This window comes from Gadus chalcogrammus, chromosome 16, assembly GCF_026213295.1.
Source record: "Gadus chalcogrammus isolate NIFS_2021 chromosome 16, NIFS_Gcha_1.0, whole genome shotgun sequence".
Taxonomy (NCBI): Eukaryota; Metazoa; Chordata; class Actinopteri; order Gadiformes; family Gadidae; genus Gadus; species Gadus chalcogrammus.
Window position 1 is genome coordinate 35,238,779 of NC_079427.1, and position 18,680 is coordinate 35,257,458.

Here is an 18,680-nt window from a genome sequence, read left to right on the forward strand (position 1 = left end):
AAACCATATTTTGTCACCATATGAAACAAACACGCTTCAGATGACTGAATTCTGTCTGAACCAGTTACACACTGCTGGTGCTAACCTTTAACACTTTTTGGCAATTCTACTTCTCAATGTTTAGAGTACTGTATATGAAGTACACCGCCGTTGAAACGTCCTTATGACAGATGCCAGTGTATATCTAAGATTTTTCTGAACTCTCCAGTCTCCCTCAGCGTCAATCCATGGTTAACGACATGGTCGACTAGTGTTGGTGTTAAATTTGGTCCTGTGTATGTGTGCACGTCTAAGTATGTGTTTATGTTTGTGTGTGAGTGCACTGACCAGTGTGTGCATGTGTGTAGCTGTGTGTCTAAGTGTGTGTGTGCAAGCATTTGTGTGTGTGTGTGTGTGTTAAGTTAAGTTAAGTTATCCTTTATTGTCCATTCTTGTGGGAAATGTTTTCACTGCTTTAGACCAATCCGGGAGACGGTGAACACACGCACGCACGCACGCACGCACGCACGCACGCACGCACGCACGCACGCACGCACGCACGCACGCACGCACACACGCACACACACACACACACACACACACACACACACACACACACACACACAGAAGAGAGACCATGCCAGAGGTCCACACATATGGGGGCACACAGCACATCCGGAGCAGTGGGCAGCCGCAGTGCAGCGCCCGGGGAACAGGTGGGGTTTTCAGGTGCCTTGCTCAAGGAGCCTTAATCGTTTGATAATTGTGTGATACTTTTGATTTTAGTGTTTATGCAATCGAAAAATACTGTAATAAAGATCTCTCTTTGTAACTGTCTGCAGTGCCGCCTAATGGCGTCACAAGATAACCAACCTCACAGACTACGTCGGTATAACCTGCACTGCAGACTGTGGCTCTGGAGCTTTTCCAGTTTTGAGATAATTACTTACGGAAACATGTAAAAGCTAAAACTAAGTCGATTATTCGATCATTTTGGAAAACAGCTAAATAATAATAAGTAGGGACATGCCCGTAGCAGAACCCCCCCCCCCCCTCCCCCAACACAACTGAATTAGAAGTGCAAAGATACTTCCTGAATTCAGAGACATCGTTGTCAAAAGTAACGTTACATAAAAAGTAAAGACAGATGCAGAGATTTGAAAACTTTTTAGCATAGCATACATTCAAATTATTATAGGGAGATGCCACGGCAGTAATCGCAACTTGAAGTGATAGTGATAGAACTCGGTTATTTTCTACCACAGAAAATAATTTAATAATTATAATAATTTAATAATTATTTTCCACCACTGTGGTGGAAAATAACCGAGTTCTGTCACTTCAACTAACTAAGAGAGCATGAGGAATCGGGGAGTCCGGATCAAGTATTGACAGAGACTTTATTGTTAACCTCAAACAAGCAACAACAAAGCCGTGAGGTTTGCAAAGATACTTCCGGGTCATCCGATCCCGGTCTTTTTTATTCTTTCAAACGGAACTGTTTTGCATATGGTATGACCGCCTTCGGCACATGCTCAAAATTGCCCTATATGGTAAGGAGTCGGACGGTCAGCCATACATTCCTTTAAGTATGTGGTCATCTTCTGCAGTTAATGGGGGGACGTCAGTACGCCTTGGCCCCAGAGTCTCTGGCGCCGTGTGAGGCCCTCCTATGAATTCAGAGGTGTTTTTGCTGCTTTCCACTATTGATGTATATAGGTATATAGGCCTGATAATACACATAGTTAATTTAAAAGTAATGGTTAATTTCTCCCATACTCCCCAGATCATGTTTAGCTTAGAACTGCAGCCCGCAGTTTATACAGTTGTATTTAGTTAAATATTTTTCCGGCGACCTCATAGCTTGCTACGGGCATGGTGTGCACACAGTCAGGTGATCCCAAGCAACCAATGTTCACGTCCCGCAATACAAGGCTTGTAGCGCCGACCGCTATCTTGAAGAATTATCAATACATGTGACAGATAGTGATAATTATAGGACTATGATGGTAGTATATGTTAGGTGTTAATATATGTGTCAAGTGTTAATATATGATTACGCCCTTACTTTGAAGGGACAATGTGATTACGTCACTACGTTCTTGTGAAGCAACCCGTGGGTCAACTGTCCCCGTTGTTCTGTTGTTGTTGTTGGAACTGACTGGACAGTAGTCAGTCATGTATTCTAGAGAATAAATACGCCAAAGGCTAAAGAGAACCTATCGATCTGCTTATTCTTCACCACGCAAGAGAAGAGGAGTCACCGCTCCATCTAAGCTTAACTGTTTACCACTATGGATGATCAATACATATAACGGATAGTGATATATATGGGTCTATGATTGTAGTTTACCACTATGGAGGATCACTACATGTAACATAATGATAATTCTAGGTCTATGATGGTAGTTTACCACTATTGATGATCAATACATATAAGAGATAGTGATAATTTTAGGTCTATGATGGTAGTTTACCACTATGGATGATCAATAGAAGAGTTTGGTTCCAAAACACTATAAATCCATTTTGATCAATTTGAGTAAAAAGATTTACTCAAGTGTTTTATTTGCCACGACAGCGGTATGATGAAAACTACTATTTTCTGTTTCAAACTTTCATTTAGCTTACTGAGGTTATAATAACATTACAATTTTTTACTTCTACTCCTTACATTTTCACGCAATTATCTGTACTTTCTACTCCTTACATTTAAAAAAATAGCCTTGTTACTCCTATTTAATTTCGGCTTGCTTTCATTCCTGTGGTGTGCCAATGGAGTTACCCCCAATAAGAATTGTATCCCGGCCGCGGGGTGCATGCATCGAGTGCAGGCGGAAGTACCCACTACGCTTCGAATTCATCCACGGTTGATGTTTTTCTAAATGTTTGTTATCAACAAGGTTGTAAAATCTGCTGATGTCGTTGCAAAATATTGTGAATAAGTAACAATAATAACATTGATCATGGTAAGCCCAATAATGAAGGCCTACCGCAATTATAAACACGAAAAATAGCGAAAATATGTATCCCTTCTCTATAATGCACACTGGATGAACAATACACATTTCGTCTTTCCTAGCCAAAGTTATGAGGGGGGGACACATAATTTGATAGATTTTACTTTCAACCTGCCAAAATATGTATCCCCTTTTCAAAATGTGTTCATTTTCAATGGGCATAAATGCGGCTGAAACAGGTGCATTCCAAACTTTTCAACCTTAACATTTTAATATAACGTTATAGGCATTATGGCCTTTAGAAAAATGGCTTTTTTGGGGGAGGTTGGGTAGTGCACTATCGGTCCTCAATGGTATTTTTTCCCCTTCAATTACTTTTACTTTTATATTTTAAAGAGCACCTATTATGCTTTTTCGACTTTTATGACCTATAAACGTTGTTATAACGATTTATAGTCATGTTTAACCATAATAAAGTGTCAAATAATGATGTACATGCATTTAGACGTATTCCCTGCTGACCGTCTGGGGTGGCTGTGCAGAGCGCTCAACACTAGGGACGTCGGTCACGATTCACTTGAGGGGTCTGGCTGCAGACATCCACCCACACGCTCCAGACATCAACCCACAGCACTTCCGCTGCAGACATCCACCGACAGTAACATCCACCAGCACACCGGAAATTGCAAAAAAAATGTAAATGTCGTTTTGCACTGCGCAAGCGCGAGTTGCAAATTCTATTGCCGACGTGCGAAAGGGACGGGACTGCACGAAGCTATGTGACACGTTCGGTTAGGCTGCACTTGGAGGTTATGGTAGGTGACTATTCGAAACAGCGATACAATTATAAATGCACGAGACTTGCATTTCTTTACCGATCTATTAGTTTCATTAAGTTTATATTTTTTCATCAAACAAATAACCGAACGTTACACCAACATGAAGCATTGTTGTTTTAATCCACACTGACGTGGAAAACGCTAGCTAGGTTTCATTTTTGCAAGATAGGCAAATGTTTTTTTGCAAACGTTATAGCGTATAGTCAGTCGGTCTTATTAAATGATTTTACAGATTTGTAGATGTGTTGCGAGTGTAACTGTGTGTTCACACCAAACGCGAAATTTGTCGTCCGTTCGCGTTGTCGCCGAAGTTTTGTCGCTCCACACATCATAATCTGTCGCTGTGCAAGTTTTGTCGAATTTGTCACGCCACAACAAGATAACCACCATTGCATGTCTTTACCTTTTGTGGAAGAGGGAGAGACATCGGAGGACCCGACTCAGTATATTCATAATATTGTAATGACCACGGAAGAGGCAGTGAATGAAGTATTGAATAGACAGAGATTTATTAGATAGGCCTACTACCTAATAAACCGTTGGAACACACAAGACCGGAAACATAGCAAGGCTGGTAAACAAACCCCGAGAAGCCCAATGAGAGCTCCCCGCGCTACGGCCATCCGGAGGCGCACAGAGCTTTTGGCCGTGATATTATATATACAAATATTATATTATATACTATTATATTATATATAGAGCTCCAGTCGCTCCAGTCGCAAACGGCAACATTCACTTTCTCCTCCATGCTGCAGTTCACCCCGGACTGCACTGCACTGAGTTTGACGGTTGAACGCTGATTGGCTGTTACGTTACTATGGCGACACATTAGTGCCATAATTCACTAATGTGATAAAAGATGCATTCGGGCGTATTATATTATTCCACACGCGTAGATATTAACTGCGAGCGCGCAAATGATCTCTGCGTGCGTGCAAATTACCTTTGCACGCGCAAAACAGCCTCTCGCGAGCGCAAATTACCTCTGCGTGCACAAAACAGCCTCTCGCGCGTAACAGCCTCTCGCGAAAGATGTTTTGCGCTCTCGCTCGAATTTAATTTTGGCACTATGGGGGAGGGATCCAAGGCAGGGCGGGCTTCCCTGTGATTGGCTTTTTCTGAAGCGCAATATTTGATTGACAGCCCTCCTCAGCCCTCCTCCCATTCAATGGCTGAAACCTCAACCGCGTCTGGGCAGGTCCCTTCAGGTAAGAAACCCTTGGCTGAATTCGGGCATTTGTGATGACCGAAAACTACGGCTTGTATAAAATTTCATCTACGTATGTTTCTGAGAAATATGTTAGTGTAGCTAAACATCAACATTAGTCTTTGTATAGTTGTATAGTCTTTGTATTGTTATTATTACTTAGTACTTACTTACTTACTACTAGATTGTTTAAAAGTAATTTTGGCAGTTCCATGTACCATTCACACTTACATTGCATTAAATACAATAGAGCCAATAGGAGAACAATAAATTATCATATTGTGATAGACTTTAGATCAGTGGTTTTCAAACTGTGGGGCGCACCCCTGGGGGGCGCCAGAGTTCTTCAGGGGGGGTGCGACGTGAGAAAAAAATAAACCCGAAGAAAAACCTGAAAGTCGATGATTCAAATCATCAATCGTACTTCAACTGTAGAAGTAACCTAACTAAATCGATTTTCAACCGTTTATCTTCGTGCAAACCATTTAACAAATCTACACACTTGTATCTTCAATAATATCTAAACAGAATTTCGATATCATTTAAAATTTCTTCAGAATCACAGTTTTAGTTTCATACCGCTTCGTTTTCAGCTGTTTTCATTGAAGACGTCAGCCCATTCTGATACACCTACTTCTAGACATCGTAACTCATTCATTTTTCAACCGTTTACCATCGTTCAAACCATTGAACAAATCTACACACTTGTATCTTCAATACTATCCAATGAATTTTGATAGCATTTATACTTTTTTCAGAATCACAGTTTTAGTTTCAAACCGGCATCGTTTTCAGTTGCTTATAATAATTTAGGTCACCATAGCAACGCCGGTAAACAAACTCAGCCGAATAGTCGAATCTCTGGACGGAAAAAGCAGATCTGATTTGACTCTGAAAATTCAGAGTCGGGGACCCTGAATGAATCTGTGTAAACTGGCAGTTTACACAGATTAAGATGTTCAAATGTATTTAAAAAAGGTTAAAGGTTGCGTAGGTGATTCGCTTTTTTGGCCATTTTTGCGAAATTACTTGAAATCCTTATCATAACCCGCTTACAGCCACTGAGTTAGAAGTACTGACATGAAAATTAAACTTGTCAATCATCTGTGGAACGGGCAGGGCTCGAAAAACTCCAGCCAATCATTTCCATTGCCACCGAGTTTCATTGGACAGTAAGTACGTCAATCAAACGGTCGTACTGCACTCCCCCTCCCCCCCTCCCCCGCGCGCGACCCCTTCGTGCAGTACTCGTGACCCAGAGCTCGTGACCCAGAGCAAGCTCCTGTTTGTTGTTATCCTGCGGTATCTACTGGAACTAGTTAATCCACATTTGGACCTAGCAGTAGAAGACAACACGCCACAATCCCCACCACCACCACCACCATCACCAGCAAAGAGAAGGAAAACTCTTTTTCAGAGAGTAATTGATAATAAAAACGCTGAAAGAGAAAAACTGAAATCAAGAATAATCCTTGGCGCTGCTTTTGAACGTTGGCGGCAACTGAAGGACGAGAAGGGTCTAAAAACCGATGCTTGTGTGGCGTTTGACCTAGTTTCAAAGTTTATACCGTTTATACTCGGTAATACCGGTGTTGAGACGAGTGTATTACTCGGTGTGAAAATGTCCACACCGCGGCAACCCTAGTGAAAACCAGGACTTCCAATACAATTATATGAAACAAACATACATTTTCTAAAAATAGTAATGATTTATGTGACCGTTTAATGTTTATAACATCTGGTGCAACCATAGCCGCGAGAACGTATTCTCAGCAGGGGGTGCTGGAAAAAAAAACCCGGCCTGCACTAGACTCGCAACTCGTCACATTGATAAAAAAAGATATATAGCAGCGCAGCTCAATTACACCAGTGCATGCGCGCACAGTTGAAAATCGATCGTTGTGTTCACTTCCTTCACACCATGGTTCACATCCAGCTGCTCACAGAACAAGTTTAGCGCACCACCGCTACCCTCACACTTTTTCATATAACCTTTTTTCAGCACTAGGACATATGAGCATTAAATAAATGCTGAGTCTCAACATGCCTTGGACAGCAGCGAGGATGACTCGCTTTGCCACGGGCCGAAACAGTTCGGAGCGACCACAGCCAGAGCGAACACAGCGGGGCAGAGGAGTGTCAGGAAGTCTTTGGTGTACACATCAGTACGGCCTATTTGCACTACTGTTTAGTGGCAATGCAGTGTTTTATTCTATGCCTTTTTATTTTCGTATATTATTTCAATTAATACAATTTATTTATTCATGAAATCAAGATCTGGTCTTCAAATCTTTTTTCCAAATATAGGTCGTATTACAATGGGGTTTGTGTTTATATTCGGACCAATACGGTACAGCGGACGCTCACATGACGTTAAGCATTTCCTGGTGCATAATGTGACGCTTCAGAACCTAAAATCCCGTTTCTCCCCGTTGATACGACAACACATAACCGGCGTTTTCAGAAATCTCCACTTTGGTTTTTAGAAATGATCGTTTTCTGTGATAAGACAGGGCCTCGGACAGGGGGTGTTGCAGCACCCCCAAAACCCCTACTTCCCGCGGTACTGGGTGCAATTTACAGCTGAATGTAGTGCCATGTTGTTAAACGAAAACCTACGCTAGCCTGGCTCGCTCTCGCGCATCTCTGTTCGCGCTCGTGCATGATTGCGCGTCCAGGTACTTGGAATGGGTGGAGTCAGAGTCAGCGTTGAAGGAGAGGGGGTAGGACCATTTGAGTTGTGTATTTTCAAAATCTGCTGGCGTTTCGCAAATCGCGTACCCAACCTTTAAGTTAAAACATGCTTAGATAAAGTTGTTAAATTGTGTTAAGAAATGTGTTTAAAAACGCACAAAGATGTTTTAATGTTTCAGAAATATGTTTAACATTTTTAAAAAATATGTTTCAAATGTTTTAAAATTATGATCAGAGATGTTTAAAATGTGTAAAATAATTAACATAGCTTTCAAAACACAGGTCTTTAGAAAAAAAAAAAATTGGGGGGGGGGGCTCAGCTGAATTTTTTTCTCTTTGGGGGGGCTCACTCTCTCACATTTTGAAAACCCCTGCTTTAGATCAATATCAATATAAAACATGTTACACAAACACGGTTCCATATTTATTGACAATATCAGTAGACATGTTGAAGAACAGTTGAAGGTCATATTAAGTGTTAAACAGAAGTGTTTAAATCCAGCATGGTAATTCCTGTTCTTTTTAGGTCATTAAAATGATCAATAGTTATCGATATCGATGTATGGTTTAGGTAAATATACAATATACATCAATAAGCATGTACAAGAGTGGCCTTGTGTGTATACAAGTGTAAATATTGACTTTCTGACTTGTGCCTTAATAGAAATGGATCCTCTCCCTAATGTTAACTTTTTGTCTTTTATTTGATTTGATGTACTGCAGACATATATACCACCTTTGTTTATGTTCTGTAAAAGAAAACTCAATAATAAGCAAATGACAAAATAAAAAGACTGACGTGACATTCAACAACTAAGTCAGAAAACTAGTGCACTGTTACCTAAAAGACAGAGTTAAATTAGATAATTTATCTACAAGAGAACTGGCATGGCACACAAGGAGTTAGGCTGATTTAACTTAATGAGAAGTTTATTTATACAATGAATCAGGTTCACATCAACATGCCTTGACAGTGCATTGCACAAAATATACAACTCCTGCCTACACATATGCTCAAAATAATCCAAATCAATAGGCTCTCTTGTGAGTCCCAGATCAAACTTGGACAGGAGCCGGGTCAGGATCTGTCTCCTTATGGTGTCCTGAGAAGAGAGAATGCAAGTGAAAAAATAAATACATATCTCTCTCCATATGAGAAACAAAAGGTGTGTGTGTGTGTGTGTGTGTGTGTGTGTGTGTGTGTGTGTGTGTGTGTGTGTGTGTGTGTGTGTGTGTGTGTGTGTGTGTGTGTCTGAACACACGGAATTCCATTGGCAGTTAATTTCACTATCCATTATTACAGCTCGACTATGGATATTGTGGTACAGCTGACCGACATACCTCCATACTAGATGCTGGAACAGAAACTCTGTGAAATCTGTGTCACAAACATGGGGGGTGAGGGGAAATGAACATCCATCAACTTTTGACCAATGCCATAACCAGCAAGTTTGTAAAATAATATTTACAATCCATTGATGTATTTTTAGGTTAACAAACAGAATATGCACGTTAACCCTACAATAGTTCAGTTAGCCTAATCACGTAATAGTCATTGTTGCCAGCCAGACATCGCGCTAAGTAATGTAATCCCTAAAGATAACGTTAGTTATTTGTTAGCGTTAGCTGTGGTTAACGACTAAGTAATAACGTTAATCTAGACTATACAAAGTTTAGCTACACTAACATATTTCTCAGAAACATACGTGGATGAAATTTTACACAAGCCATAGTTTTCGTTCATCACAAATGGCCGAATTCAGCCAAGGGTTTCTTACCTGAAGGGACCTGCCCAGACGCGGTTGTCTTCTGAGTTTCAGCCATTGAATGAGAGGAGGGCTGAGCAGGGCTGTCAACTAAATATCGCGCTTCAGAAACGGCCAATCACAAGAAAGCCCGCCCTGCCTTGGTTCCCTCCCCCATAGTGCCAAAATTAAATTTGAGCGAGAGCGCAGAACATCTTTCGCGAGAGGCTGTCCGCGCGAGAGGCTGTTTTGCGCGCGCAGAGATAATTTGCACGCAAGCAGAGATCATTTTCGCACTCGCAGTTAATATCCACGCGTGTGGAATAATATAATACGCCCGAATGCATCTTTTATCACATGAGTGAGTTATGGCACTAATGTGTCGCCATACGTTACACATGTGACTCAGTGGCCACGCTGTTGAACGCTGATTGGCTGTCATCACACGAAATTCGTGTCAAAGTTCAAATATTTAAACTCGAGCGAATTTGTCGCGCCACACATCCTCGTGAACGCGCTCGCCTGTGCACGGCGAAAGTGTGGCGCGACAAATCAATACTTGTCGCCGGTTTTCTCTCGCGAAAGATTCGCCCGATACGTGTCTATACGTTCACTTTGTATGGGATCCTGTCGCTCCGTCGCGTTTGGTGTGAACGCAGTAAGCTTCTTTAAGATGTTGACTTTTGACAGTCATCTGTAGACCAAAACAGAGTTAAGTTGTGATAAAATAATGAGCACGAATTGAATTGACGCAGCTCGTTCCGCTTTAACTAAAGTTGCATCAGCTGTTCATCCCCGCTGTATTGGCTGAGAAGTGTGATATCATTCAATTGACAAAATCGATCTTTAAATATTCGATCAGTCTATTTAGTTCATACAATCTGTTTATAACTAAGAGATCATAACACTTAGTTAGTAGTTAAAAGGGGTAAAAGAGATAAAAAATGTAATAAAAAGGATAAAAGTTAATGAATTACTGTTATAGCCTACCCTGTCTCAGATTCTAAATGTTCAATGTCCCCCAGTCAATAGGGTGCTGGGGCTCGGACAGTTCATAAAAAATATGACAGAGAGAAACAGATGTAAAGTACAGTATGAGGTAGAAATATATCTTATCATTAATTATATGCCAATAGATAAAGTTAATGCTCTGAAGGGACAATAATTGCTGCACACCCCTAATAAATATTACGTTTTTCCATTTTTCAACCTGTTTCGTGTGGACTACCACTACTGAATTACCGGCCTTTATAGCTTGCTGTGCTGTGAGAATTTATCGTCTTAGATCTTAATTTTTTCTACAATTACAACATCAATTGTAACATTTTTTGTCTTTTGTAGATGCCTCAGTCGTTTTTTAACGATGTTTCAAAGCCAGAAGTCCCCTTTGATTATCAGGAAGACATGGAGGTCTTCCTTAACATGGCAGCTGAGGAGGATCTTCAAGTCAACGCCATGTTCCTGGGTCGCTGTGTGTGTGTGTGTGTGTGTGTGTGTGTGTGTGTGTGTGTGTGTGTGTGTGTGTGTGTGTGTGTGTGTGTGTGTGTGTGTGTGTGTTTGTGTGTGTTTGTGTGTGTGTGTGTGTTTGTTGAGGTTCTGAGTTTGGTTATCTGTTGAGTGTATGACACGCTTCTGAATAAAGTGTTAAAACGTTTACAATGTTTTGATTTTTTTATGACTTTACTTATTCACTTTGGTTACACACAGAGCTAAGTTAAAACACAGACTTGAGTTTGTCGTATTTAAAAATGGGCAAATAAGGTGGTCCAGCAGCACAAGGTAAAACAATATTATGTGTATTTACAGAAAGAGAAGAGCCATAAGCTCCAGCTTAAAGTCAACAGCGAGTGTCAAGTCTTCTGTCCAAAACCGGAAGCGTTTATCCGATTTTATACCGTAATTTGTTACGTTAATTTATGTACACACATTTATTTTATTTTCCGATTTTTATTTTTCGATTTCCGGTGTGCTGGTGGATGTTTCTGTGCGTGGATGTCTGCAGCGGAAGTTATGTGGGTGGATGTCTGGAGTGTGGCTGTTTCCCAATGTGTGGGTGGATGTCCGCAGCCAGACTCTCTTGGTATTTCCGGGATTTATCTACGTAGAACAATCCAGATTTTTCCATGTATGGTAATGCCCTTCGCAGGTCTTCCGGAAGGTAACCAATCACAACGGAGTGGGGTTGGCAGGAGGGGGGCGAGGAGGCAGAGAAGGATGAAGCCGAATGTTGACAGAGAATGCTGAAAGCGCCCAGATGAGAGGAAGTGTTTCCAGAAAATCTACATCGTTTTTTGTGCTGTGATTCGTGTCAGGTTGCTCTATGGGAGTAATTAATAAGAAATTAAGACCAGAAAAGTGGTATAATAGGAGATCTTTAAGTAGTTTTGAAACCAGTACTTTTACACTTTTTACCTGAGTAAAAGGCTTGAGTTGATACTTCAACTTCTACAGAAGTATTTTCAAACCCTAGTATCTACCCTAGTACTTCTACATGAGTAATGAATGTGAATACTTTTGACACCTCTGCCGTTCTTCATAGAATTAGCCTTAATTTTGCTCTCCAAGGGCAGCAGATTGATGCATTTAACTTTAAAAAGCACAACATTTTCTTCCGGAGGAGCATGTCCCTGGACCCCCCTAGGGTTGGAGCCACCCACCATAGTCTGAACTTTTGGTAACTTCTGCTAATGGACATAAAGAAGCTCTGAAGCCCTGCAACCAATACATTTGGGTGATTTCACTCAGTTAGGAACTCCCGAAACAAAAGGACAATTCCACCAAAGAGAGACTCCACATCTTCAAACACACACACACACACACACACACACACACACACACACACACACACACACACACACACACACACACACACACACACACACACCACAGTCTCATACAACAGTCCGAGAGTTTAACTCTCTCAGCTTTTCCTGAGTAAATAGTGATAATTATTCTTATATCATCAACATAACTTCCTTGCTACAGTGGATGCTCAAATTCCCACCACCAAAACACCTCCATTAGGCTATATGATAAAATCCTAAAATAAGAAGTCACATTTAGATTCATACAACATGTGCATGCAGGTGTGTGTGCGTTCCTGTGTGTGTGTGTGTGTGTGTGTGTGTGTGTGTGTGTGTGTGTGTGTGTGTGTGTGTGTGTGTGTGTGTGTGTGTGTGTGTGTGTGTAAATGCGTGTATAAAATCATTACCTTGAACTTCCCCACAAATCTCTGGTCATTGGAGCCATCAGAGTCATTGGCCTTGCCCCGGTAGAGGTCAAACGAGGTCACCCAGTCATCGAACGGACCGAACACCACCTCCAGCTCCTTATCATACAGCTACACATACACACAACAATATAAGAGGATATATGTGTTTAACAGCGTATATGTTTGTATGTGGGAGCGGGAGTGTGTGTGTACCAGTAGTGTAGCTAGTTTGGTTGGGGTCAGCGCTCCTTTTGTTTTCTGCTTCTTCTCTGTATCTGATTGGCTGCTGACTGTCAAATCAAAAGCATCACAGCCAAAATAAATAACAGATAAATAAACCATGACTTCTGTCCTGTTTGGGATGTGGCCTCGGTAAAGCAAGGTTACAGATGTAATTTGGCCTGGTGCCTAGGCTGTGAGGGTCAGGCTGACTTTAGAGACGTCAGAGAACTCGACACAGTCGTTTGTGAATCATAATATCGTCTGGATGCGCACAAAGCTTTTGGCCGTGATAATATGGATGATATGATATAGATATCTATGTATTATATGATATTATTTAGATATAGAGCTCCAGGACTGTAACGCAAGTGTTGTACACTTCTTTGTTATTTTGATAACCGTTCTGCTGTTGGTGTTATGGCGCATAACACGTCGGACTTTCGTCTCTGGTATTTCCACAACGAGACTCGCAGTGGGGGTTTTCTCAGCCATGGTTGAGAAGGAATTGGGGGAAAGGAACTTTGGCTTTGACTGCCTGAAGTACATGAACCACGACATGGAGGGATAGGGATCGTCTCCCGCTTGAGCCCTACTTCCCACTGCGAGTCTGCCGAGGGACCACCGCCTCGGCGCTGCCCGCTGCCCGCTGCAGTAAGCGGTGGTGCCTAAGCGCTGCCCGCTGTCCGCTGCCGAGGCGGTGGTCCCTCCGCTCCGGTGGGAGACAACCGCGGTCAAGAATCGCGGGATGGCATGTCGTGGTTCAGTCTACTTCAGATTGATGTGGACGTGGAAGAACCAGAGACGTCGGAGAACCCGACGCAGTCGTTTGAGATTCATGATGTTGTCTGGAGGCCCACACAGCTTTTGGCGGTGATAATATGTATTATATGATATAGATATCTATGCATAATATGATATTATTTAGATATAGAGCTCCAGGTCTCCCGCCGGAGCACCCGGAGTCTCATCTCATCTCATCTCATTTTCGTCCGCTTATCCGGGGTCGGGTCGCGGGGGGAGCAGCTCAAGCAGGGGGCCCCAGACTTCCCTTTCCCGGGCCACATTGACCAACTTTGACGGGGGGATCCCGAGGCGTTCCCAGGCCAGTGTTGAGACATAATCTCTCCACCTAGTCCTGGGTCTTCCCCGAGGTCTCCTCCCCACTGGATGTGCCTGAAACACCTCCCAAGGAAGGCGCCCAGTGGGCATCCTTACCAGATGCCCGAACCACCTCAGCTGACTCCTTTCTAAGTAAAGACCGAGAGAGGTCATGTTTCCCGAAGCTCCGCTAGGCATTGGAAAAAACTACTTAATTCATCGTTCAGATCTACTTTATCTTATTTTATTTACCTAACAGTATATAGTTTGTTTCCGTCGTCCTCAATCGCTCGATTCAACAATACATTTTGGCACTTTTTACTCCCGGATCAGACCGCAGAAAAAGCCTTGGACTTTCCTATCGCCAACATGCCTCTGTATTCGGATATCTCAGGCACGGAGACTGGGAAATGCACAGACTGCGCCAAACTGAAACAGACATTGGCTTTAATTGAAACTAGACTAGCAGCAGTAGAAAAATGCAAAGGACTATCACAGGATACAGTGCCGATGGATGAGTTTGCTGAGCTCACTCAGATACAGCAAGATGATCAAAAATACACTGTATCCTTCCCGAAGCTGGACAAGAGAGAGACAGTTCCAGCTGCGTCTCACTGGCTCAGAGTCGGCGCTAAACCAAAGCAACATACCAAAGTAAATCAACAAGTTCACTCAACACCAAATGCTAAGCTACCCAAAGCTAAAGTTACATGTATCAGCCGGATTAGCCCGTCACTCAAATCAACCCTGCCACTGAAGAACCGGTTCCTGCCACTTCAAGAGTCCACGAACGCGCCTGCCACCGATGCACCCCTGAGCCCCGAGATGCGTCCGGACGGACAGTGCGGACAGAGACGGAACAACCAGTCGCCACGGAGGCGGGCTGCGCATGTGTCTGCCACCGTCCAACAAGGGCCCATCTCAGAGAAAGCAGATGAACCAGACATTCTGATTATAGGAGACTCAACTATCAAGGATATAACCGGTAAGAAGATCAAAACATGCATCTTCCCATATGGAATGGTTAGTGATATCAACCATAAACTAGACAAAGTCATATTGGAGAACCCCAAAATCTCACAGATTATTGTGCATGCAGGATTTAATGATGTTCAAAGAGAACAGTCAGAACTTCTGAAGAGGGATTACACTGATCTATTGGATACACTGGACACAATTCACATCAAGTCTTCCATCAGTGGACCCATACCAACAGTTGACAGGGGAATAAACAGATTCAGTCGTCTACTTGCACTGAATACATGGCTTTCCAGAGTCTGCAATGAAAGAGGAAGGGACTTTATTGACAATTTCAACTTATTCTGGGGGCGCAAATATCTTTTCAGAGCAGATGGCCTACACCCAAACAGGTTAGGCTCAAAACTGTTGAGGGACAATCTTCTCTTCTCGCTTTACGCACAGGCCACAATCTTGCCATGGTCTGACGCACAGGCCACAATCAGAGCACAGGTTGAGAAGAAGCGAGGCTACAGCCTCCCCCACACAACTACTCTGCCACTATCTGACACACAGATAGCAGACAGCCCACAGACCTTGAAGAGAGACAACAGCCCGCCCGACGCCATCAACACTGTGCCCTCCCCCATCGCTGATGCTGGCTTGGCGAGGAACGGACACCCCCCTCCTCTGCATTCCCCCATCGACGATGACCTCCAGCCTCATCTCTCCCATAGCCACAACAACAACTCCAGCTGGGATAGAGTCTTCGATGTCTCCCTTTGCGATTTTCCAGCCGAATTTAAGAAACTGGAATATGCTGGCATCAAACTTGCATCTGTGTCAATGATAGCATCGCCACGTCATGGCCGCAGGACGCTAACACCCAGGAGGATGGCGCCCCACCCCCACCACCGTACTGATAGTAGTCCTGAGTATTACTGAGACAAAAAAGGGTTCAGCCGTAGACACAGTATAAAGGAAGTTTCTCATAATCTGCTGAACCCAAGGTTGCCTACGTCAAAGCAGGGCAACTTTCGCATTCATGCTGTAACCACTAAGAGAGTAAACAAAGGGAAACTTAGACACACTGCTAACCTCACAAATCTCATATCTATTGCCTCCAAACCAAAAACAACCTTAAAGCCTATCAACAGCACCATCAGGATGGCTCTACTTAATGTGAGGTCTCTTAATAACAAATCATTTTTAGTTAATGATCTTATTAACACTTCTAAACTGGATTTTATGTTTTTAACTGAAACATGGCTGGAACAAAATAACAGTGCAACCGTTCTGATAGAGACAGCTCCTCCCGACTATAACTTTTTTGATGCATGTAGATCTGGAAAAAGAGGTGGAGGGGTTGCTGCTATATTTAAAAATGTATTTCAGGGGAAACAGATGTTATTTGGTGATTTTCCATTGTTTGAATACCTTAGTGCTGTATTGAAATGCTCCCCCAGAGTTCTCCTATTAATTATTTACAGGCCACCCACATATTCTGCAAATTTTTTCGATGACTTCACAGAATTATTGTCTAGCATCTCCACAGAATTTGACTGTCTAGTTATAACTGGTGACTTCAATTTTCATACTGATGATTTGAATGACAAGTGTGCCAAAAAACAGTTCAAATGTTGACACATTTGAACTGTCTCAACATGTGAAAGAGGCTACTCATTGTAAGGGGCACACTCTAGACCTGGTTATCACAAAGGGCCTCAATGTTTCTGATCTCTCTGTGACTGATCCTTCCTTGTCTGACCACTTTTGTGTTTTCTTTAAAATATCTTTTATTCCCGACATACAGACAAAATCAAACAGTCAAAAAACGGTATATCAATGAAGATTCTAATGTACTTTTTAAAAAGGCCATCTCCTTGCTACCACCTCTAAACCCATGTTCTGCTGATGATCTTGTAGAAAACTTTAATTTGAAAATTTTGAAAGTCAAAGATGTCATTGCACCTTATAAGGTTAAAACGATTTCTGGAAAGCAAAAGGCACCCTGGAGAAAAGCTGCTTCTGTAACAGCACAGAAAAAAGAATGCAGGAAGGTTGAACGCATCTGGCGTAAAACAAAACTTCATATTCACCATGATATCTATAAAGAGAGCCTCCGTGCCTACAATTTAGACTTAAAAAATGCTAGAGAAACATTTTTCTCCAATATCATTAAAACCAACACTAATAATGCAAAAACCCTATTTGCAACTGTTGACAGACTGACCAACCCCCCAACAGAAATTCCACCTGATCTCCATTCCACGCAGAAATGCAATGAGTTTGCAGCTTTTTATATTGATAAAATTGAAGGTATCAGACGCGCCATCAATATCTCCACGTCAAACAAAAATGTTGGACTACCACCCTGTTCAGGCAAAAATTACGTGGCAAGGATGGCATGCTTTGATGTTATAGACTCTCAAAATCTTGTGGAAACTGTGACACAACTAAAGCCATCCACCTGTTGCCTTGATACTATACCTACCAACCTCATTAAGAATGTTTTCGACTGCCTAGCAGTAGACATATTGCAGATAGTTAACAACTCTCTCCAGTCAGGCAAGTTCCCAAAAGCTTTGAAAACTGCAGTTATTAAACCCCTTTTAAAAAAGCGGAGCCTAGATGCCTCTATTATTAACAACTACAGACCAATATCAAATCTACCCTTCATTAGTAAAAAGTAAAAAAAAAAAAAGAAAAAAAAAGTAAAATCATTGAGAAAGTTGTCCTCCAGCAACTAAATCACTTCCTGGCATCAACTGGTTGCTATGACACCTTCCAATCAGGATTTCGACCCCTGCACAGCACTGAGACCGCCCTTATTAAAGTTGTAAACGACATCCGTCTTAACACAGACTCTGGCAAAACCTCAATACTAATGCTACTTGACCTCAGTGCTGCATTCGACACTGTAGACCATACATTACTTCTGGAAAGGTTAGAAAACTGGGTGGGGCTTTCAGGCACTGTCTTAAATTGGTTCAGGTCCTACCTACAAAATAGGAACTACTTTGTTTCCATTGGCGACTTTGTATCAGAATCAACCAACGTGACATGTGGAGTCCCACAAGGTTCGATCTTAGGACCCTCTTTATTCAACATCTACATGCTCCCACTAGGGCAAATCATGCAAAATAACAATATTGACCATCATTGCTATGCTGATGACACGCAAATCTATGTATCGCTATCACCAAATGACTATCGGCCCATAGATCTGCTGTGCCAGTGCATTGAGCAAGTGAAGGAATGGATGTGCCGAAATTTCCTTCAACTAAATGAGGACAAAACAGAGATAATTGTATTTGGTTCTAAAACGGAAAGGCTTAAAGTAACCCAGCACCTTCACTCTCTGTCCCTGAAAACCTCAATCAAAGCCAGAAATCTAGGGGTTATCATGGATTCAGATTTACATTTTGACAGTCACATCAAATCAGTTACAAAATCGGCATATTATCACCTTAAAAATGTAGCAAGACTTAGAGGGCTCATGTCCACCGAAGACTTACAAAAACTTGTACATGCCTTTATCACTAGTAAGCTTGATTACTGCAATGGTCTCCTCACAGGTCTCCCAAAACAAACTCTGAGGAAGCTTCAGCTTGTTCAGAATGCTGCTGCTAGAGTTCTAACAAAGACCAAAAAATTTGATCATATTACACCAATTCTGAAATCGTTACATTGGCTTCCTGTAGGTCAGAGAATTGATTTTAAAATAATGTTGCAAACCTATAAATCCCTACATGGTTTAGGCCCAAA

The 18,680-nt window shown here is 42.1% G+C and overlaps 1 protein-coding gene and 1 long non-coding RNA gene across 2 annotated transcripts in view; both read right to left on the reverse strand.

Moving 5' to 3' along the window:
* The window catches only part of fer1l6 (fer-1 like family member 6), a 210,437-nt gene that overhangs the window by 33,571 nt on the left and 158,186 nt on the right, over window positions 1-18,680 (reverse strand). Inside the window, exons 33-34 of the mRNA XM_056610925.1 lie at window positions 12,849-12,925; window positions 12,636-12,764 (exon numbers count right to left, since the gene is read on the reverse strand). Of these exons, the coding sequence (XP_056466900.1) occupies window positions 12,636-12,764; window positions 12,849-12,925 (206 nt within the window). The remainder of the gene's footprint in view (window positions 1-12,635; window positions 12,765-12,848; window positions 12,926-18,680) is intronic.
* Window positions 7,865-12,334, reverse strand: LOC130405750 (uncharacterized). The gene is made up of 3 exons (XR_008904366.1): window positions 9,458-12,334; window positions 9,021-9,057; window positions 7,865-8,782 (listed from the first exon to the last, which is right to left on the reverse strand). It is a non-coding gene; the product is annotated as an uncharacterized LOC130405750 (long non-coding RNA).